Source organism: Medicago sativa, chromosome 8, assembly GCF_051527215.1.
Source record: "Medicago sativa cultivar Bolivia chromosome 8, Bolivia_mono, whole genome shotgun sequence".
In the NCBI taxonomy this organism is placed as follows: domain Eukaryota; kingdom Viridiplantae; phylum Streptophyta; class Magnoliopsida; order Fabales; family Fabaceae; genus Medicago; species Medicago sativa.
The window spans coordinates 43350528-43374991 of NC_140756.1; the positions used below are offsets into that span (position 1 = coordinate 43350528).

General features: G+C 35.0%; 1 protein-coding gene across 1 annotated transcript; it reads left to right on the top strand.

The window, feature by feature from the left end:
• The first annotated feature begins 524 nt into the window (after positions 1-524).
• On the top strand, positions 525-1671 carry LOC146899305 (uncharacterized). The gene is made up of 3 exons (XM_085736743.1): positions 525-568; positions 835-1165; positions 1426-1671. Exons 1-3 carry the CDS (start codon positions 525-527, stop codon positions 1669-1671), a joined length of 621 nt encoding a protein of 206 aa, XP_085592869.1.
• The last annotated feature ends 22793 nt before the right edge of the window (positions 1672-24464 follow it).

The window sequence follows — 24464 nt, forward strand, 5'->3', positions numbered from 1 at the left end:
AGGAGGTGTACTCTTACTTAGATGTGCGGTTGGCATCTAATGTTGTTGTATGGTACCACATGCATGTATGTGTCGAGTATAGGTGCATTGCATAATGAAATGAAAGCTTGATGTGATATGTGAATGTTGTTTGTTGGTGATAAGTGGATGCTTGCTTGTAATATTTGGATTGGTTGAATGGATGTATAGCCGGAAGTTAATTGTTTATGCAACTGTTTGAGAATTAATTTGACTTCTTTATATCCAATTATTGTTTATTGATTATGATTAATGTAAAGCTAACCTCCAGTGGTTTTTGCCGCCTACCTGTCTCTATGGATGGGTAGACGCTGTGCAGGAGTAGTCCGCTTGCGGTGAGTACTTGGATAGCTGGAGTTAGTCTCCGCTATCATTTTGGAGTTATAGTTTAGGGCTCTGATTAGGTTGAGTCAGTGTCTTTTAGTTGTGTTGGACTTATTTCATTTATTTGAGATGTACTGATTGTTGAGGCTGGAGAATTTTCTTATGATGATGTATTGTTTACCATGGCATATTATGTCAGAGATTTTGTATATGAATATTATCCGCTGTGACTGTTGAGATATTCTATCTAGTTACGCATGTTGAGTTTTTGGATTATGTGAGACGTAGCGTCTAATTCTTGAATATTTGCTATATTCGCATGTTTTATTGCTTTAATAGAATTAGGTTGTTACAAGTTGGTATCAGAGCCGTGGTCAGTCTTGTCCGGACTAGTATCCGTTGAATTTTCCTGTTTGTACGCGGATGGTAATGAGTTAACTTCGGTACTTGTTGTTGTGCTGTGGTTCTTATCTATTGGTTGGTTTTGTGTAGTCTTGAGAAGGCTGGTGGTATGGATGATGCGGCGATTGCGCAGGCTTTGGCTTCGATGGCTCAGGTGTTGGCTCAGGCTAATGAGCAGGCGGCGGTTGGTCATTGTGATCCTGGAGAAGCTGAGGAGCGGAGGCTTGATCGTTTCTTGCAAAACAATCCGCCGACATTCAAGGGTAGGTATGACCCGGATGGAGCTCGGACATGGGTGCAAGCCATGGAGAGGATCCTTCGTGTTGTGGTGACTAGTGAGGATCAGAAGGTCAGAATGGTTACTCACATGCTTGCTGATGAGGCTGAGTATTGGTGGACCAATGCTAAGGGAAGGCTTGAGGTCGGTGGTGGAGTTGTGACTTAGGCTAGGTTCAAGACTGAGTTTTTGAGGAAGTACTTTCCTGAGGATTTGAGGACCAAGAAGGAAGTAGAATTCTTGAACTTGAAGCAAGAGAACCGTTCAGTGGCTGAGTATGTTGCAAAGTTTGAGGAGCTTTCGAGGTTTTGCCCGTACATCAATGCTGAGGATGCAATGGTTTCCAAGTGTGTGAAGTTTGAGAGCGGTTTGAGGCCGATATCTATCAGTATATGTGTATTCAGGAGATCCGAGACTTTGACACTTTGGTGCACAAGTGTCGTATGTTTTATGATGTCGGGAGGGCTAAAACTAATCATTACAAGGCTCAGCATGATAAGAAAGGGAAGAGTCATGGATTTGGGAAACCGTATAGCAAGGACAAAGGAAAGAAGAAAGAATCTAGTGGAGGCTCTAAGTCGACTGTTGCTGAGGTCAGGTGCTTTAAGTGTGGCACATTGGGTCATTTTGCTAATGATTGCAAGAAGTGAGAGAGTTGCTACAAGTGTGGGAAGGGGGGGTCACAAGGCTTATGAGTGTACTTATGTTGAGAAGGAGATCACTTGCTACAATTGTGTTGAGAAGGGGCATATCAGTACTAAGTGTACCAAGCCGAAGAAGGTAGCGGGAAAGGTGTTTGCACTGAATGCGGAAGAGGTGGAGCATCCGGATAATCTCATCTGAGGTATGTGTTTTATCAATAGTACTCCTTTGATTGCAATTATTGATAATGGTGCTACTCATTCTTTTATCGCGGTTAGTTGTGTTGAGCATTTGGGTTTGGTTGTGACTCCGTTGTCTCAAGGGATGGTTATCGACACCCCGACTAGTGGTTCGGTGACTACTTCCTTAGTGTGTGCTAAGTGTCCTATTAGTTTTGGCAATGTTGATTTTGAGTTGGATCTTGTGTTTCTTCCGTTGAAGCATATGGACGTGATTTTTGGTATGGATTGGATGTTGACTTTTGGAGTTAACATTAATTGTTTGACCAAGAGTATAACGTTTTCTAAGCCGGTAGCTGAGGAAGGTGGGAAGTTCTTGACCGCGGAACAAGTGAAGAAGTTCTTGGATGGTGAAGCTAGTGTGTTTATGATGTTTGCTTCCTTGAAGGAAAGTAGTGAGAAAGGAGTTGGTGATTTGTCGGTAGTGCAAGAGATTCCAGAAGTTTTTCCGACGACATTACCGAATTACCGTCTGAGAGGGAAGTTGAGTTTGCAATTGATTTGGTACCCGGAACGAGTCCAATTTTCGATTGCGCCGTATCGGATGTCTACATCAGAGTTAGGTGAATTGAAGCAGCAGTTAGAAGAGTTGCTCGAGAAGCAGTTTATCAGGCCGAGTGTTTCTCCGTGGGGTGCTCCAGTGTTGTTGGTTAAGAAGAAGGATGGAAGCATGAGGTTGTGTGTGGATTATCAGCAGTTCAATAAGGTGACGATTAAGAATCGGTATCCGCTTCCGAGGATTGATGATTTGATGGATCTGTTAGTTGGTGCGGAAGTGTTTAACAAGATTGATTTGAGATCAGGATATCATCAGATTAGAGTGAAGGCGGAAGATATATCCAAAACTGCGTTCCGAACAAGGTATGGACACTATGAGTATTCTGTTATGCCATTTGGAGTATCTAATGCGCCAGGTGTTTTCATGGAGTATATGAACAGAATATTTCATCCTTTTCTGAACCGTTTTGTGGTGGTGTTTATAGATGATATTTTGGTGTATTCAAAGTCAGAAGAAGAGCATGCCGAGCATTTGAGGATTGTGTTGGGAGTCTTGAAGGAGAAGAAGTTGTTTGCTAAGTTGTCAAAGTGTGAGTTTTGGTTGCGGGAAGTGAGTTTCCTTGGTCATGTGATTTCTAAAGGTAGTATTGCCGTAGATCCGTCGAAGGTTGATGCAGTGTTGCAAAGGGAATCACCTAAGTCTATTTTTGAGGTTAGAAGCTTTCTTAGACTGGCAGGTTATTATCGGAGGTTCATTGAGGGATTCTCTAAGTTGGCGTTGCCATTGACGCAGTTGACTCGGAAAGAACAAGCTTATGTTTGGGATTCTAAGTGCGAGAAGAGTTTCCAAGAGTTAAAGAAGAGGTTGACTTCAGCCCCAGTGTTGATTTTGCCGAATCCGAAGGAATCGTTCGTCGTGTATTGTGATGCTTCTAAGATGGGTCTTGGTGGTGTGCTTATGCAGAATCGTCAGGTTGTGGCTTATGCATCGAGGCAATTGAAAGTGCATGAGAAGAATTATCCGACTCATGATTTGGAATTGGCGGCCGTTGTGTATGTGTTGAAGATTTGGAGGCATTATCTGTATGGTTCTAAGTTTGAAGTGTTCAGTGACCACAAGAGTTTGAAGTACTTGTTTGATCAGAAGGAGTTGAATATGAGGCAAAGAAGATGGTTGGAGTATCTTAAGGATTTCAATTTTCCGTTGAGTTATCATCCTGGAAAGGCGAATGTTATTGCTGATGCTTTGAGTAGGAAGTCGTTGCATATGTCTGCTTTGATGGTTAAGGAGTTGGAGTTGATTGAGCAGTTTCGAGATTTGAGTTTGGTTAGCGAGTTGACACCGGAGGGTGTGAGGTTGGGAATGTTGAAGCTGACAAGTAATATTTTGGAATAGATTAAGAATGGACAGAAGGAAGATTTGGAACTTGTAGATCGTGTGGTGTTGGTTAACCAAGGTAAGGGTGGAGACTTCAGATTGGGAGAGAACGATGTTTTAATGTTTCGTGATCTTGTTTGTCTACCAAGTATTCTTGAGCTTAAGAGACAGATTTTGGATGAAGGTCACAGAAGTAGTTTGAGTATTCATCCAGGAGCGACTAAGATGTATCAGGATTTGAAGAGATTGTTTTGGTGGCCTGGAATGAAGAAGGAGATTGCAGAGTTTGTTTATGCTTGTTTGGTTTGTCTGAAGTCTAAGATTGAACATCAGAGACCGTCAGGTTTGATGCAACCGTTGTTTGTGCCAGAGTGGAAGTGGGATAGTATCTCTATGGATTTTGTCGGAGCGTTGCCGAATACTGTTAAGGGTTTTGATTCGATTTGGGTGATTGTTGATCGGTTGATGAAGTCGGCACATTTTGTTCCTATCAAGACCGGTATGTCCGTGGCGAAGTTGGCTGAGATCTACATTGAGCAGATTGTTAGATTGCATGGTATTCCTTCTAGTATTGTGTCAGATCGGGATCCGAGGTTTACTTCTAAGTTTTGGGAGAGTTTGCAAGTTGCTTTGGGAACTAAGTTGAGGTTGAGTTTTGCTTATCATCCCCAGAGTGATGGTTAGACGGAGAGGACTATTCAGAGTTTGGAAGATTTGTTGAGAGCTTGCGTGTTGGAGAATAGTGTCAGTTGGGTCAAATGTTTACCGTTGATTGAGTTTACTTACAACAACAGTTTTCATTCTAGTATCAGAATGGCACCGTTTGAGGCTTTGTATGGTAGAAGGTGTAGAACTCCGTTATGTTGGTATGAGTCAGGTGAAAGTGCTTTGTTGGGACCGGAAGTGGTCCAAGAGACTACGGAAAAGGTTAAGATGATTCAAGAGAAGATGAGAGCGTCTCAGAGTAGGCAGAAGAGTTATCATGATAAGAGGAGGAAGGACATTGAGTTTTAGGTTGGTGATCATGTGTTTTTGAGGGTGAATCTTGTAACTGGTGTTGGTCGTGCTTTGAAGTGTCAGAAGTTGACTCCTCATTTTGTTGGACCATTTGAGATTATTGAGAAGGTTGGGGTTGTAGCGTATCGGATTGTGTTACCACCATCTTTGTCGAATCTTCATGATGTGTTTCATGTGTCTCAGTTGCAGAAGTATGTGTATGATGCGTCTCATGTGATTCAAGTGGATGATTTGGAAGTAAGAGATAATTTGACCGTTGAGACTTGGCCAGTTAGGATTGAGGATCGGGAAGTGAAGCGTTTGCGTGGCAAGGAGATCGTTCTGGTTAAAGTGATTTGGGTTGGACCAACTGGTGAGAGTGCCACTTGGGAATCGGAGAGTAGGATGAAGGTTTCCTATCCGAAGTTGTTTCCTTCAGGTAATTTTCGAGGGCGAAAATTCTTTTTAGTAGGGGAGAGTTGCAACAGCCCGATTTTTCGCTATATTTATTTTATTATTTATTTAATTGCTTTTATGTGTGTTTGTATGTGCTCTTATGTGATTATTTGCCTCTGTGAATATTTTGGTTGGGATTTGTAGAATTCGGCTTTAGAAGGGTATTTTAGTCATTTTGGACTTAGGGGCATTTTGGTCATTTTGAGAGTAGGGGTAATTTTGTAATTTTGCCGAGGATTATTTTTAGTGCTTAGTGAGTTGTTAATTTACTAAGCCACTAGAGGGAGTGCAGTAATTATTTTATTACCGGTAAGTGATCGTTAGTATTACATTTTACCGTTAAGTGAGTAGTAACATTTTTGGTTAGAATAGAAATGGGTTAGGCCCATTAAGGTGTTGTGAGTTGAGCTCAATTAGATAGAACCTATATAAACTCTAGTGTTAGAGGAAAATAGGGTTTACCATCATTTTTCATTATTAAGATAAGAGGTAGAGAGAAAGAGTAAGAGAAGAGAAGGGTTGAAGAAGAAGCTAGAGAGAGAGCTAGAGGGAGGTCAAGCTTCAAGGATTGGAGCTAGGATTGGGGCTAAAGTGAAGCCCTAGTGTTGATTTTGAAGAATTGAGGTAAGGGGGTTAGACTTTAATCATAATTAATAGTTGTAGATTCTACCCTAATTCTTTCATTAAGTGGTTAATTTGATTTTAGATGTAGAAATTTGTGCTTAATTTTGATGATATGATTATATGCATGAATTGAATGATAATTGTGTTGTTGTTGTTGTTGAATTTGTATGCTAAAATGAGTAGTTATGAACATGATGAGTTTTGTATGAAATTGATGATGGATGATGTTGTGGTTGTTAGATAGTTGATGAATTCATGTTTAAATGTTGTTGTTGTTGTTGAATGTGTTGTTGATGAATAGATACATTGGGTATCATGAATAGGTGAATTGGTGATGAGAATTGTTGTTGTTTGGTGAAAGTTGTAAGAGTTGGAGAATTGGTGAATTATTGATGATTTGATGTTCTAATCTCAACACTTGTATATGTTTAAGTGTTTTAAAGTGTATGTGACCTATAAACATCTTTGGGATTAAGTTTTGGGGTTTGGGAGAATCAAAATGGGGATTTTGGGTGAAAATGGGTTGGAACCCGTAACTGTGTTTTGAACTTCTGGTGTAGGACGCTTAAGCGACCCACCAGCGTGCCAACAACGTACCAAAAGCGTGCACTTCCTGGAGTTTCTGGAAGTTGGACGCTTAAGCGTGCAACAACCAGTTCAGCCATTTTTATTTCTCCGCTTTGTGCACTTGGGGACCAATCCGGGCTTTCTAAAATGATTCTTTTGACTTGTTTAACCTCTGTTTATACACTTAAACCTACTAGGACATCGGGAGGATCGAATTGAACTTGATTTTGTGAAATTACATTTAACTTTTGAAAAACGGTCCGAACGTCGATTTTTCCGAAAACTCATTTTCTCCGGAATTTGAGGTAGGACTAAGGTTGTATAATGTTTATATAATTTCTAAAAATGGATGTAATTGGTTTCATCAAGTTTTAACTTGTTTTGCTTAGAAAATTGCATTCTTTTGGAAAAGTGATAAATAGAGACGAACTTTGAGTTTTTCATGATTTTGTCACATTTGGCCGATGAAGCGCCAAAGTATCCTCTACTGCACTCACATGTGGCCTAGAGGTATACTTAGTTGAGGCATTGAATCTTGTTTACTTGGTTTGGTTCAATAACTTCAATTATTTTGAAAATGAGATACCGATAGACGAACTTTGTTGAAAACGGTTCCTCTGAACCAATTACCTTGTAAATCTTTTGTGAATGACTTCATATGATTAATTGAGGATATATGAATGGTTGTTGAAGGTTGAATATGATGTTTATCATAAATGTTGTATTATTCCACTTTGCTTGTTTATGAGAAGTATGTGGGATTGTTGTGAGATATTGTGTAATTGATGATGTTTTATGTGATGATGACTCATATGTGAATTGTGATTTGTTGAATGTGTGTGGACATGAATACTTGATAATGCAATGTTGTTGAGCTAGTCAATGTAATTGGAGGTGTACATTTACATTGTCGTTGGTAGTTGTATGTTGAAGTTGTGCATTATCGGGTCTTTGTTGTATGTCCATGCATCATATCATATGAAGTTAGTTGCGAAATGTAAAAGGAGGTGTACTTTTACATAGTAAGAGGAGGTGTACTCTTACTTAGATGTGCGGTTGGCATCTAATGTTGTTGTATGGTACCACATGCATGTATGTGTCGAGTATAGGTGCATTGCATAGTGAAATGAAAGCTTGATGTGATATGTGGATGTTGTTTGTTGGTGATAAGTGAATGCTTGCTTGTAATATTTGGATTGGTTGAATGGATGTATAGCCGGAAGTTAATTGTTTATGCAACTGTTTGAGAATTAATTTGACTTCTTTATATCCAATTATTGTTTATTGATTATGATTAATGTAAAGCTAACCTCCAGTGGTTTTTGCCGCCTACCTGTCTGTATGGATGGGTAGACGCTGTGCAGGAGTAGTCTGCTTGCGGTGAGTGCTTGGATAGCTGGAGTTAGCCTCCGCTATCATTTTAGAGTTATAGTTTAGGGCTCTGATTAGGTTGAGTCAGTGTCTTTTAGTTGTGTTGGACTTATTTCATTTATTTGAGATGTACTGATTGTTGAGGTTGGAGAATTTTCTTATGATGATGTATGGTTGGCCATGGCATATTATGTCGGAGATTTTGTATATGAATATTATCCGCTGTGACTGTTGAGATATTCTATCTAGTTATGCATGTTGAGTTTTTGGATTATGTGAGACGTAGCGTCTAATTCTTGAATATTTGCTATATTCGCATGTTTTATTGCTTTAATAGAATTAGGTCGTTACAGGTAATGTTAAACACATTTTGTTCCAACAATCTCCCCCTTTTGATGATGACAAACATTAGTATTTAAAATGTTCAATTGTTGTTAGTCTAATTAACAAGTTGACTTTAAGGGTATGCGGTTTGTAAGCTCCCCCTGAGTCCAATAGTACTTTTAGGTGAGGTTTGTAATCTCCCCCTGAGTTCTATCCATGTTAATTAAATTCATCATTAAAAACGTAATAACACTCAGAATAATCTCACATTAAATAGACTAGGAGATGAGAAGAATGTCTTATTAATTTAACTTGATTAAAATTAAATTAATGGGACTCAGAGCCTATAAATACTATGAAGGTGAGAAAAACACAAGAAAAACAATATTCTAGTCTAGTTACTTGTTCATTGGTTATATATTCAAGTAACCTGACAAAAATAATGTTTAAATCGAGTTATCATCCTGGAAGACGAAAGGTCACACCTTGTGACCTTTCGTCTTCCAGGATAAAAACTCTACTTAAACAATATTTTAGTCAAGTTACTTGTTCATTGATTTTATATTCAAGTAACCTGACTAAAATAATGTTTATATCGAGTTATCATCCTGGAAGACGAAAGGTCACACCTTGTGACCTTTCGTCTTCCAGGATAAAAACTCTACTTAAGCAATATTTTAGTCAAGTTACTTGTTCATTGGTTATATATTCAAGTAACCTGACTAAAATAATGTTTAAATCGAGTTATCATCCTCGAAGACGAAAGGTCACACCTTGTGACGTTTCGTCTTCCAGGATAAAAACTCTATTTAAACAATATTTTAGTCAGGTTACTTGTTCATTGGTAATATATTCAAGTAACCTGACTAAAATAATGTTTAAATCGAGTTATCATCCTGGAAGACGAAAGGTTACACCTTGTGACCTTTCGTCTTCCAGGATAAAAACTCTATTTAAACAAGATTTTACTCAAGTTACTTGTTCGTTGGTTATATATTCAAGTAACCTGACTAAAATAATGTTTAAATCGAGTTATCATCCTGGAAGACGATACGTCACACCTTGTGACCTTTCGTCTTCCAGGATAAAAACTCTATTTAAACAACATTTTACTCAAGTTACTTGTTCGTTGGTTATATATTCAAGTAACCTGACTAAAATAATGTTTAAATCGAGTTATCATCCTGGAAGACTAAAGGTCACACCTTGTGACCTTTCGTCTTCCAGGATAAAAACTCTATTTAAACAATATTCTAGTCTAGTTACTTGTTCATTGGTTATATATTCAAGTAACCTGACTAAAATAATGTTTAAATCGATTTATTATCCTGGAAGACGAAAGGACACACCTTGTGACCTTTCGTCTTCCAGGATAAAAACTCTACTTAAACAATATTTTAGTCAAGTTACTTGTTCATTGATTTTATATTCAAGTAACCTGACTAAAATAATGTTTATATCGAGTTATCATCCTGGAAGACGAAAGGTCACACCTTGTGACCTTTCGTCTTCCAGGATAAAAACTCTACTTAAGCAATATTTTAGTCAAGTTACTTGTTCATTGGTTATATATTCAAGTAACCTGACTAAAATAATGTTTAAATCGAGTTATCATCCTCGAAGACGAAAGGTCACACCTTGTGACCTTTCGTCTTCCAGGATAAAAACTCTATTTAAACAATATTTTAGTCAGGTTACTTGTATATTGGTAATATATTCAAGTAACCTGACTAAAATAATGTTTAAATCGAGTTATCATCCTGGAAGACGAAAGGTCACACCTTGTGACCTTTCTTCTTCCAGGATAAAAACTCTATTTAATCAATATTTTAATCAAGTTATTTGTTCATTGGTTATATATTCAAGTAACCTAACTAAAATAATGTTTAAATCGAGTTATCATCCTGAAGACGAAAGGTCACACCTTGTGACCTTTCGTCTTCCAGGATAAAAACTCTATTTAAAGAACTTTTTACTCAAGTTACTTGTTCGTTGGTTATATATTCAAGTAACCTGACTAAAATAATGTTTAAATCGAGTTATCATCCTGGAAGACGAAAGGTTACACCTTGTGACCTTTCGTCTTCCAGGATAGAAACTCTATTTAAACAACATTTTACTCAAGTTACTTGTTCGTTGGTTATATATTCAAGTAACCTGACTAAAATAATGTTTAAATCGAGTTATCATCCTGGAAGACGATACGTCACACCTTGTGACCTTTCGTCTTCCAGGATAAAAACTCTATTTAAACAACATTTTACTCAAGTTACTTGTTCGTTGGTTATATATTCAAGTAACCTGACTAAAATAATGTTTAAATCGAGTTATCATCCTGGAAGACGAAAGGTCACACCTTGTGACCTTTCGTCTTCCAGGATAAAAACTCTATTTAAACAACATTTTACTCAAGTTACTTGTTCGTTGGTTATATATTCGAGTAACCTGACAAAAATAATGTTTAAATCGAGTTATCATCCTGGATGACGAAAGGTCACACCTTGTGACCTTTCGTCTTCCAGGATAAAAACTCTATTTAAACAATATTCTAGTCTAGTTACTTGTTCATTGGTTATATATTCAAGTAACCTGACTAAAATAATGTTTAAATCGATTTATTATCCTGGAAGACGAAAGGACACACCTTGTGACCTTTCGTCTTCCAGGATAAAAACTCTATTTAAACAATATTCTAGTCTAGTTACTTGTTCATTGGTTATATATTCAAGTAACCTGACAAAAATAATGTTTAAATCGAGTTATCATCCTGGAAGACGAAAGGTCACACCTTGTGACCTTTCGTCTTCCAGGATAAAAACTCTACTTAAACAATATTTTAGTCAAGTTACTTGTACATTGATTGTATATTCAAGTAACCTGACTAAAATAATGTTTATATCGAGTTATCATCCTGGAAGACGAAAGGTCACACCTTGTGACCTTTCGTCTTCCAGGATAAAGACTCTACTTAAACAATATTTTAGTCAAGTTACTTGTTCATTGGTTATATATTCAAGTAACCTGACTAAAATAATGTTTAAATCGAGTTATCATCCTCGAAGACGAAAGGTCACACCTTGTGACCTTTCGTCTTCCAGGATAAAAACTCTATTTAAACAATATTTTAGTCAGGTTACTTGTTCATTGGTAATATATTCAAGTAACCTGACTAAAATAATGTTTAAATCGAGTTATCATCCAGGAAGACGAAAGGTCACACCTTGTGACCTTTCTTCTTCCAGGATAAAAACTCTATTTAAACAATATTTTAATCAAGTTACTTGTTCGTTGGTTATATATTCAAGTAACCTGACTAAAATAATGTTTAAATCGAGTTATCATCCTGAAGACGAAAGGTCACACCTTGTGACCAATCGTCTTCCAGGATAAAAACTCTATTTAAAGAACATTTTACTCAAGTTACTTGTTCGTTGGTTATATATTCAAGTAACCTGACTAAAATAATGTTTAAATCGAGTTATCATCCTGGAAGACGAAAGGTCACACCTTGTGACCTTTTGTCTTCCAGGATAAAAACTCTATTTAAACAACATTTTACTCAAGTTACTTGTTCGTTGGTTATATATTCAAGTAACCTGACTAAAATAATGTTTAAATCGAGTTATCATCCTGGAAGACGATAGGTCACACCTTGTGACCTTTCGTCTTCCAGGATAAAAACTCTATTTAAACAACATTTTAGTCAAGTTACTTTTTCATTGGTTATATATTCAAGTAACCTGACTAAAATAATGTTTAAATCGAGTGAACATCCTGAAGACGAAAGGTCACACCATGTGACCTTTCGTCTTCCAGGATAAAAACTCTATTTAAACAATATTTTAATCAAGTTACTTGTTCGTTGGTTATATATTCAAGTAACCTGACTAAAATAATGTTTAAATCGAGTTATTATCCTGGAGGACGAAAGGACACACCTTGTGACCTCTCGTCTTCCAGGATAAAAACTCTATTTAAACAACATTTTAGTCAAGTTACTTGTTCATTGGTTATATATTCAAGTAACCTGACTAAAATAATGTTTAAATCGACTTATCAACCTGGAAGACGAAAGGTCACACCTTGTGACCTTTCGTCTTCCAGAGTAAAAACTCTATTTAAACAATATTTTAGTCTAGTTACTTGTTCAATGATTTTATATTCAGGTAGCCTGACTAAAATGTGTGACCTTTCGTCTTCCAGGATAAAAACTCTATTTAAACAATATTTTAGTCAAGTTACTTGTTCATTGGTTATATATTGAAGTAACCTGACTAAAATAATGTTTAAATCGAGTCATGATCCTGGAAGACGAAAGGACACACCTTGTGACCTTTCGTCTTCTAGGATAAAAACTCTATTTAAACAACATTTTAGTCAAGTTACTTGTTCATTGGTTATATATTCAAGTAACCTGACTAAAGTAATGTTTAAATCGAGTTATCATCCTGGAAGACGAAAGGTCACACCTTGTGACCTTTCGTCTTCCAGGATAAAAACTCTATTTAAACAATATTTTAGTCAAGTTACTTGTTCATTGGTTATATATTCAAGTAAGCTGACTAAAATAATGTTTAAATCGAGTAATTATCCTGGAAGACGAAAGGACACACCTTGTGACCTTTCGTCTTCCAGGATAAAAACTCTATTTAAACAACATTTTAGTCAAGTTACTTGTTCATTGGTTATATATTCAAGTAACCTGACTAAAATAATGTTTAAATCGAGTTATCATCCTGAAGACGAAAGGACACACCTTGTGACCTTTCGTCTTCCAGGATAAAAACTCTATTTAAACAACATTTTACTCAAGTTACTTGTTCGTTGGTTATATATTCAAGTAACCTGACTAAAATAATGCTTAAATCGAGTTATCATCATGGAAGACGATAGGTCACACCTTGTGACCTTTCGTCTTCCAGGATAAAAACTCTATTTAAACAACATTTTACTCAAGTTACTTGTTCGTTGGTTATATATTCAAGTAACCTGACTAAAATAATGTTTAAATCGAGTTATCATCCTGGAAGACGAAAGGTCACACCTTGTGACCTTTCGTCTTCCAGTATAAAAACTCTATTTAAACAACATTTTACTCAAATTACTTGTTCGTTGGTTATATATTCGAGTAACCTGACTAAAATAATGTTTAAATCGAGTTATCATCCTGGAAGACGAAAGGTCACACCTTGTGACCTTTCGTCTTCCAGGATAAAAACTCTATTTAAACAACATTTTAGTCAAGTTACTTGTTCATTGGTTATATATTCAAGTAAGCTGACTAAAATAATGTTTAAATCGAGTTATCATCCTGGAAGACGAAAGGTCACACCTTGTGACCTTTCGTCTTCCAGGATAAAAACTCTATTTAAACAATATTTTAGTCAAGTTACTTGTTCATTGGTTATATATTCAAGTAAGCTGACTAAAATAATGTTTAAATCAAGTTATTATCCTGGAAGACGAAAGGACACACCTTGTGACCTTTCGTCTTCCAGGATAAAAACTCTATTTAAACAACATTTTAGTCAAGTTACTTTTTCATTGGTTATATATTCAAGTAACCTGACTAAAATAATGTTTAAATCGAGTGATCATCCTGAAGACGAAAGGTCACACCATGTGACCTTTCGTCTTCCAGGATAAAAACTCTATTTAAACAACATTTTACTCAAGTTACTTGTTCGTTGGTTATATATTCAAGTAACCTGACTAAAATAATGTTTAAATCGAGTTATTATCCTGGAAGACGAAAGGACACACCTTGTGACCTCTCGTCTTCCAGGATAAAAACTCTATTTAAACAACATTTTAGTCAAGTTACTTGTTCATTGGTTATATATTCAAGTAACCTGACTAAAATAATGTTTAAATCGAGTGATCATCCTGAAGACGAAAGGTCACACCATGTGACCTTTCGTCTTCCATGATGAAAACACTATTTAAACAACATTTTACTCACGTTACTTGTTCGTTGGTTATATATTCAAGTAACCTGACTAAAATAATGTTTAAATCGAGTTATTATCCTGGAAGACGAAAGGACACACCTTGTGACCTCTCGTCTTCCAGGATAAAAATTCTATTTAAACAACATTTTAGTCAAGTTACTTGTTCATTGGTTATATATTCAAGTAACCTGACTAAAATAATGTTTAAATCGACTTATCAACCTGGAAGACGAAAGGTCACACCTTGTGACCTTTCGTCTTCCAGGATAAAAACTCTATTTAAACAACATTTTACTCAAGTTACTTGTTCGTTGGTTATATATTCAAGTAACCTGACTAAAATAATGTTTAAATCGAGTTATTATCCTGGAAGACGAAAGGACACACCTTGTGACCTCTCGTCTTCCAGGATAAAAACTCTATTTAAACAACATTTTAGTCAAGTTACTTGTTCATTGGTTATATATTCAAGTAACCTGACTAAAATAATGTTTAAATCGAGTGATCATCCTGAAGACGAAAGGTCACACCATGTGACCTTTCGTCTTCCATGATGAAAACACTATTTAAACAACATTTTACTCACGTTACTTGTTCGTTGGTTATATATTCAAGTAACCTGACTAAAATAATGTTTAAATCGAGTTATTATCCTGGAAGACGAAAGGACACACCTTGTGACCTCTCGTCTTCCAGGATAAAAACTCTATTTAAACAACATTTTAGTCAAGTTACTTGTTCATTGGTTATATATTCAAGTAAGCTGACTAAAATAATGTTTAAATCAAGTTATTATCCTGGAAGACGAAAGGACACACCTTGTGACCTTTCGTCTTCCAGGATAAAAACTCTATTTAAACAACATTTTAGTCAAGTTACTTTTTCATTGGTTATATATTCAAGTAACCTGACTAAAATAATGTTTAAATCGAGTGATCATCCTGAAGACGAAAGGTCACACCATGTGACCTTTCGTCTTCCAGGATAAAAACTCTATTTAAACAACATTTTACTCAAGTTACTTGTTCGTTGGTTATATATTCAAGTAACCTGACTAAAATAATGTTTAAATCGAGTTATTATCCTGGAAGACGAAAGGACACACCTTGTGACCTCTCGTCTTCCAGGATAAAAACTCTATTTAAACAACATTTTAGTCAAGTTACTTGTTCATTGGTTATATATTCAAGTAACCTGACTAAAATAATGTTTAAATCGAGTGATCATCCTGAAGACGAAAGGTCACACCATGTGACCTTTCGTCTTCCATGATGAAAACACTATTTAAACAACATTTTACTCACGTTACTTGTTCGTTGGTTATATATTCAAGTAACCTGACTAAAATAATGTTTAAATCGAGTTATTATCCTGGAAGACGAAAGGACACACCTTGTGACCTCTCGTCTTCCAGGATAAAAACTCTATTTAAACAACATTTTAGTCAAGTTACTTGTTCATTGGTTATATATTCAAGTAAGCTGACTAAAATAATGTTTAAATCAAGTTATTATCCTGGAAGACGAAAGGACACACCTTGTGACCTTTCGTCTTCCAGGATAAAAACTCTATTTAAACAACATTTTAGTCAAGTTACTTTTTCATTGGTTATATATTCAAGTAACCTGACTAAAATAATGTTTAAATCGAGTGATCATCCTGAAGACGAAAGGTCACACCATGTGACCTTTCGTCTTCCAGGATAAAAACTCTATTTAAACAACATTTTACTCAAGTTACTTGTTCGTTGGTTATATATTCAAGTAACCTGACTAAAATAATGTTTAAATCGAGTTATTATCCTGGAAGACGAAAGGACACACCTTGTGACCTCTCGTCTTCCAGGATAAAAACTCTATTTAAACAACATTTTAGTCAAGTTACTTGTTCATTGGTTATATATTCAAGTAACCTGACTAAAATAATGTTTAAATCGAGTGATCATCCTGAAGACGAAAGGTCACACCATGTGACCTTTCGTCTTCCATGATGAAAACACTATTTAAACAACATTTTACTCACGTTACTTGTTCGTTGGTTATATATTCAAGTAACCTGACTAAAATAATGTTTAAATCGAGTTATTATCCTGGAAGACGAAAGGACACACCTTGTGACCTCTCGTCTTCCAGGATAAAAACTCTATTTAAACAACATTTTAGTCAAGTTACTTGTTCATTGGTTATATATTCAAGTAAGCTGACTAAAATAATGTTTAAATCAAGTTATTATCCTGGAAGACGAAAGGACACACCTTGTGACCTTTCGTCTTCCAGGATAAAAACTCTATTTAAACAACATTTTAGTCAAGTTACTTTTTCATTGGTTATATATTCAAGTAACCTGACTAAAATAATGTTTAAATCGAGTGATCATCCTGAAGACGAAAGGTCACACCATGTGACCTTTCGTCTTCCAGGATAAAAACTCTATTTAAACAACATTTTACTCAAGTTACTTGTTCGTTGGTTATATATTCAAGTAACCTGACTAAAATAATGTTTAAATCGAGTTATTATCCTGGAAGACGAAAGGACACACCTTGTGACCTCTCGTCTTCCAGGATAAAAACTCTATTTAAACAACATTTTAGTCAAGTTACTTGTTCATTGGTTATATATTCAAGTAACCTGACTAAAATAATGTTTAAATCGAGTGAACATCCTGAAGACGAAAGGTCACACCATGTGACCTTTCGTCTTCCAGGATAAAAACTCTATTTAAACAATATTTTAATCAAGTTACTTGTTCGTTGGTTATATATTCAAGTAACCTGACTAAAATAATGTTTAAATCGAGTTATTATCCTGGAGGACGAAAGGACACACCTTGTGACCTCTCGTCTTCCAGGATAAAAACTCTATTTAAACAACATTTTAGTCAAGTTACTTGTTCATTGGTTATATATTCAAGTAACCTGACTAAAATAATGTTTAAATCGACTTATCAACCTGGAAGACGAAAGGTCACACCTTGTGACCTTTCGTCTTCCAGAGTAAAAACTCTATTTAAACAATATTTTAGTCTAGTTACTTGTTCAATGATTTTATATTCAGGTAGCCTGACTAAAATGTGTGACCTTTCGTCTTCCAGGATAAAAACTCTATTTAAACAAGATTTTAGTCAAGTTACTTGTTCATTGGTTATATATTGAAGTAACCTGACTAAAATAATGTTTAAATCGAGTCATGATCCTGGAAGACGAAAGAACACACCTTGTGACCTTTCGTCTTCTAGGATAAAAACTCTATTTAAACAACATTTTAGTCAAGTTACTTGTTCATTGGTTATATATTCAAGTAACCTGACTAAAGTAATGTTTAAATCGAGTTATCATCCTGGAAGACGAAAGGTCACACCTTGTGACCTTTCGTCTTCCAGGATAAAAACTCTATTTAAACAATATTTTAGTCAAGTTACTTGTTCATTGGTTATATATTCAAGTAAGCTGACTAAAATAATGTTTAAATCGAGTAATTATCCTGGAAGACGAAAGGACACACCTTGTGACCTTTCGTCTTCCAGGATAAAAACTCTATTTAAACAACATTTTAGTCAAGTTACTTGTTCATTGGTTATATATTCAAGTAACCTGACTAAAATAATGTTTAAATCGAGTTATCATCCTGAAGACGAAAGGACACACCATGTGACCTTTCGTCTTCCAGGATAAAAACTCTATTTAAACAACATTTTACTCAAGTTACTTGTTCGTTGGTTATATATTCAAGTAACCTGACTAAAATAATGTTTAAATCGAGTTATTATCCTGGAAGACGAAAGGACACACCTTGTGACCTCTCGTCTTCCAGGATAAAAACTCTATTTAAACAACATTTTAGTCAAGTTACTTGTTCATTGGTTATATATTCAAGTAACCTGACTAAAATAATGTTTAAATCGAGTGAACATCCTGAAGACGAAAGGTCACACCATGTGACCTTTCGTCTTCCAGGATAAAAACTCTATTTAAACAATATTTTAATCAAGTTACTTGTTCGTTGGTTATATATTCAAGTAACCTGACTAAAATAATGTTTAAATCGAGTTATTATCCTGGAGGACGAAAGGACACACCTTGTGACCTCTCGTCTTCCAGGATAAAAACTCTATTTAAACAACATTTTAGTCAAGTTACTTGTTCATTGGTTATATATTCAAGTAACCTGACTAAAATAATGTTTAAATCGACTTATCAACCTGGAAGACGAAAGGTCACACCTTGTGACCTTTCGTCTTCCAGAGTAAAAACTCTATTTAAACAATATTTTAGTCTAGTTACTTGTTCAATGATTTTATATTCAGGTAGCCTGACTAAAATGTGTGACCTTTCGTCTTCCAGGATAAAAACTCTATTTAAACAATATTTTAGTCAAGTTACTTGTTCATTGGTTATATATTGAAGTAACCTGACTAAAATAATGTTTAAATCGAGTCATGATCCTGGAAGACGAAAGGACACACCTTGTGACCTTTCGTCTTCTAGGATAAAAACTCTATTTAAACAACATTTTAGTCAAGTTACTTGTTCATTGGTTATATATTCAAGTAACCTGACTAAAGTAATGTTTAAATCGAGTTATCATCCTGGAAGACGAAAGGTCACACCTTGTGACCTTTCGTCTTCCAGGATAAAAACTCTATTTAAACAATATTTTAGTCAAGTTACTTGTTCATTGGTTATATATTCAAGTAAGCTGACTAAAATAATGTTTAAATCGAGTAATTATCCTGGAAGACGAAAGGACACACCTTGTGACCTTTCGTCTTCCAGGATAAAAACTCTATTTAAACAACATTTTAGTCAAGTTACTTGTTCATTGGTTATATATTCAAGTAACCTGACTAAAATAATGTTTAAATCGAGTTATCATCCTGAAGACGAAAGGACACACCTTGTGACCTTTCGTCTTCCAGGATAAAAACTCTATTTAAACAACATTTTACTCAAGTTACTTGTTCGTTGGTTATATATTCAAGTAACCTGACTAAAATAATGCTTAAATCGAGTTATCATCATGGAAGACGATAGGTCACACCTTGTGACCTTTCGTCTTCCAGGATAAAAACTCTATTTAAACAACATTTTACTCAAGTTACTTGTTCGTTGGTTATATATTCAAGTAACCTGACTAAAATAATGTTTAAATCGAGTTATCATCCTGGAAGACGAAAGGTCACACCTTGTGACCTTTCGTCTTCCAGTATAAAAACTCTATTTAAACAACATTTTACTCAAATTACTTGTTCGTTGGTTATATATTCGAGTAACCTGACTAAAATAATGTTTAAATCGAGTTATCATCCTGGAAGACGAAAGGTCACACCTTGTGACCTTTCGTCTTCCAGGATAAAAACTCTATTTAAACAACATTTTAGTCAAGTTACTTGTTCATTGGTTATATATTCAAGTAAGCTGACTAAAATAATGTTTAAATCGAGTTATCATCCTGGAAGACGAAAGGTCACACCTTGTGACCTTTCGTCTTCCAGGATAAAAACTCTATTTAAACAATATTTTAGTCAAGTTACTTGTTCATTGGTTATATATTCAAGTAAGCTGACTAAAATAATGTTTAAATCAAGTTATTATCCTGGAAGACGAAAGGACACACCTTGTGACCTTTCGTCTTCCAGGATAAAAACTCTATTTAAACAACATTTTAGTCAAGTTACTTTTTCATTGGTTATATATTCAAGTAACCTGACTAAAATAATGTTTAAATCGAGTGATCATCCTGAAGACGAAAGGTCACACCATGTGACCTTTCGTCTTCCAGGATAAAAACTCTATTTAAACAACATTTTACTCAAGTTACTTGTTCGTTGGTTATATATTCAAGTAACCTGACTAAAATAATGTTTAAATCGAGTTATTATCCTGGAAGACGAAAGGACACACCTTGTGACCTCTCGTCTTCCAGGATAAAAACTCTATTTAAACAACATTTTAGTCAAGTTACTTGTTCATTGGTTATATATTCAAGTAACCTGACTAAAATAATGTTTAAATCGAGTGATCATCCTGAAGACGAAAGGTCACACCATGTGACCTTTCGTCTTCCATGATGAAAACACTATTTAAACAACATTTTACTCACGTTACTTGTTCGTTGGTTATATATTCAAGTAACCTGACTAAAATAATGTTTAAATCGAGTTATTAGCCTGGAAGACGAAAGGACACACCTTGTGACCTCTCGTCTTCCAGGATAAAAATTCTATTTAAACAACATTTTAGTCAAGTTACTTGTTCATTGGTTATATATTCAAGTAACCTGACTAAAATAATGTTTAAATCGACTTATCAACCTGGAAGACGAAAGGTCACACCTTGTGACCTTTCGTCTTCCAGGATAAAAACTCTATTTAAACAACATTTTACTCAAGTTACTTGTTCGTTGGTTATATATTCAAGTAACCTGACTAAAATAATGTTTAAATCGAGTTATTATCCTGGAAGACGAAAGGACACACCTTGTGACCTCTCGTCTTCCAGGATAAAAACTCTATTTAAACAACATTTTAGTCAAGTTACTTGTTCATTGGTTATATATTCAAGTAACCTGACTAAAATAATGTTTAAATCGAGTGATCATCCTGAAGACGAAAGGTCACACCATGTGACCTTTCGTCTTCCATGATGAAAACACTATTTAAACAACATTTTACTCACGTTACTTGTTCGTTGGTTATATATTCAAGTAACCTGACTAAAATAATGTTTAAATCGAGTTATTATCCTGGAAGACGAAAGGACACACCTTGTGACCTCTCGTCTTCCAGGATAAAAACTCTATTTAAACAACATTTTAGTCAAGTTACTTGTTCATTGGTTATATATTCAAGTAAGCTGACTAAAATAATGTTTAAATCAAGTTATTATCCTGGAAGACGAAAGGACACACCTTGTGACCTTTCGTCTTCCAGGATAAAAACTCTATTTAAACAACATTTTAGTCAAGTTACTTTTTCATTGGTTATATATTCAAGTAACCTGACTAAAATAATGTTTAAATCGAGTGATCATCCTGAAGACGAAAGGTCACACCATGTGACCTTTCGTCTTCCAGGATAAAAACTCTATTTAAACAACATTTTACTCAAGTTACTTGTTCGTTGGTTATATATTCAAGTAACCTGACTAAAATAATGTTTAAATCGAGTTATTATCCTGGAAGACGAAAGGACACACCTTGTGACCTCTCGTCTTCCAGGATAAAAACTCTATTTAAACAACATTTTAGTCAAGTTACTTGTTCATTGGTTATATATTCAAGTAACCTGACTAAAATAATGTTTAAATCGAGTGATCATCCTGAAGACGAAAGGTCACACCATGTGACCTTTCGTCTTCCAGGATAAAAACTCTATTTAAACAACATTTTACTCAAGTTACTTGTTCGTTGGTTATATATTCAAGTAACCTGACTAAAATAATGTTTAAATCGAGTTATTATCCTGGAAGACGAAAGGACACACCTTGTGACCTCTCGTCTTCCAGGATAAAAACTCTATTTAAACAATATTTTAGTCAAGTTACTTGTTCATTGGTTATATATTGAAGTAACCTGACTAAAATAATGTTTAAATCGAGTCATGATCCTGGAAGACGAAAGGACACACCTTGTGACCTTTCGTCTTCTAGGATAAAAACTCTATTTAAACAACATTTTAGTCAAGTTACTTGTTCATTGGTTATATATTCAAGTAACCTGACTAAAGTAATGTTTAAATCGAGTTATCATCCTGGAAGACGAAAGGTCACACCTTGTGACCTTTCGTCTTCCAGGATAAAAACTCTATTTAAACAATATTTTAGTCAAGTTACTTGTTCATTGGTTATATATTCAAGTAAGCTGACTAAAATAATGTTTAAATCGAGTAATTATCCTGGAAGACGAAAGGACACACCTTGTGACCTTTCGTCTTCCAGGATAAAAACTCTATTTAAACAACATTTTAGTCAAGTTACTTGTTCATTGGTTATATATTCAAGTAACCTGACTAAAATAATGTTTAAATCGAGTTATCATCCTGAAGACGAAAGGACACACCTTGTGACCTTTCGTCTTCCAGGATAAAAACTCTATTTAAACAACATTTTACTCAAGTTACTTGTTCGTTGGTTATATATTCAAGTAACCTGACTAAAATAATGCTTAAATCGAGTTATCATCATGGAAGACGATAGGTCACACCTTGTGACCTTTCGTCTTCCAGGATAAAAACTCTATTTAAACAACATTTTACTCAAGTTACTTGTTCGTTGGTTATATATTCAAGTAACCTGACTAAAATAATGTTTAAATCGAGTTATCATCCTGGAAGACGAAAGGTCACACCTTGTGACCTTTCGTCTTCCAGTATAAAAACTCTATTTAAACAACATTTTACTCAAATTACTTGTTCGTTGGTTATATATTCGAGTAACCTGACTAAAATAATGTTTAAATCGAGTTATCATCCTGGAAGACGAAAGGTCACACCTTGTGACCTTTCGTCTTCCAGGATAAAAACTCTATTTAAACAACATTTTAGTCAAGTTACTTGTTCATTGGTTATATATTCAAGTAAGCTGACTAAAATAATGTTTAAATCGAGTTATCATCCTGGAAGACGAAAGGTCACACCTTGTGACCTTTCGTCTTCCAGGATAAAAACTCTATTTAAACAATATTTTAGTCAAGTTACTTGTTCATTGGTTATATATTCAAGTAAGCTGACTAAAATAATGTTTAAATCAAGTTATTATCCTGGAAGACGAAAGGACACACCTTGTGACCTTTCGTCTTCCAGGATAAAAACTCTATTTAAACAACATTTTAGTCAAGTTACTTTTTCATTGGTTATATATTCAAGTAACCTGACTAAAATAATGTTTAAATCGAGTGATCATCCTGAAGACGAAAGGTCACACCATGTGACCTTTCGTCTTCCAGGATAAAAACTCTATTTAAACAACATTTTACTCAAGTTACTTGTTCGTTGGTTATATATTCAAGTAACCTGACTAAAATAATGTTTAAATCGAGTTATTATCCTGGAAGACGAAAGGACACACCTTGTGACCTCTCGTCTTCCAGGATAAAAACTCTATTTAAACAACATTTTAGTCAAGTTACTTGTTCATTGGTTATATATTCAAGTAACCTGACTAAAATAATGTTTAAATCGAGTGATCATCCTGAAGACGAAAGGTCACACCATGTGACCTTTCGTCTTCCATGATGAAAACACTATTTAAACAACATTTTACTCACGTTACTTGTTCGTTGGTTATATATTCAAGTAACCTGACTAAAATAATGTTTAAATCGAGTTATTAGCCTGGAAGACGAAAGGACACACCTTGTGACCTCTCGTCTTCCAGGATAAAAATTCTATTTAAACAACATTTTAGTCAAGTTACTTGTTCATTGGTTATATATTCAAGTAACCTGACTAAAATAATGTTTAAATCGACTTATCAACCTGGAAGACGAAAGGTCACACCTTGTGACCTTTCGTCTTCCAGGATAAAAACTCTATTTAAACAACATTTTACTCAAGTTACTTGTTCGTTGGTTATATATTCAAGTAACCTGACTAAAATAATGTTTAAATCGAGTTATTATCCTGGAAGACGAAAGGACACACCTTGTGACCTCTCGTCTTCCAGGATAAAAACTCTATTTAAACAACATTTTAGTCAAGTTACTTGTTCATTGGTTATATATTCAAGTAACCTGACTAAAATAATGTTTAAATCGAGTGATCATCCTGAAGACGAAAGGTCACACCATGTGACCTTTCGTCTTCCATGATGAAAACACTATTTAAACAACATTTTACTCACGTTACTTGTTCGTTGGTTATATATTCAAGTAACCTGACTAAAATAATGTTTAAATCGAGTTATTATCCTGGAAGACGAAAGGACACACCTTGTGACCTCTCGTCTTCCAGGATAAAAACTCTATTTAAACAACATTTTAGTCAAGTTACTTGTTCATTGGTTATATATTCAAGTAAGCTGACTAAAATAATGTTTAAATCAAGTTATTATCCTGGAAGACGAAAGGACACACCTTGTGACCTTTCGTCTTCCAGGATAAAAACTCTATTTAAACAACATTTTAGTCAAGTTACTTTTTCATTGGTTATATATTCAAGTAACCTGACTAAAATAATGTTTAAATCGAGTGATCATCCTGAAGACGAAAGGTCACACCATGTGACCTTTCGTCTTCCAGGATAAAAACTCTATTTAAACAACATTTTACTCAAGTTACTTGTTCGTTGGTTATATATTCAAGTAACCTGACTAAAATAATGTTTAAATCGAGTTATTATCCTGGAAGACGAAAGGACACACCTTGTGACCTCTCGTCTTCCAGGATAAAAACTCTATTTAA

Excerpts from the sequence above, each read along its gene's own strand:
- LOC146899305 (XM_085736743.1), top strand. The coding sequence starts at position 525 with ATGGCATATTATGTCAGAGATTTTGTATATGAATATTATCCGCT. Across the intron at positions 569-834 it reads GTATATGAATATTATCCGCT|TCTTGAGAAGGCTGGTGGTA; the intron begins GTGACTGTTGAG and ends GGTTTTGTGTAG. Across the intron at positions 1,166-1,425 it reads ATGCTAAGGGAAGGCTTGAG|GAGATCCGAGACTTTGACAC; the intron begins GTCGGTGGTGGA and ends ATGTGTATTCAG.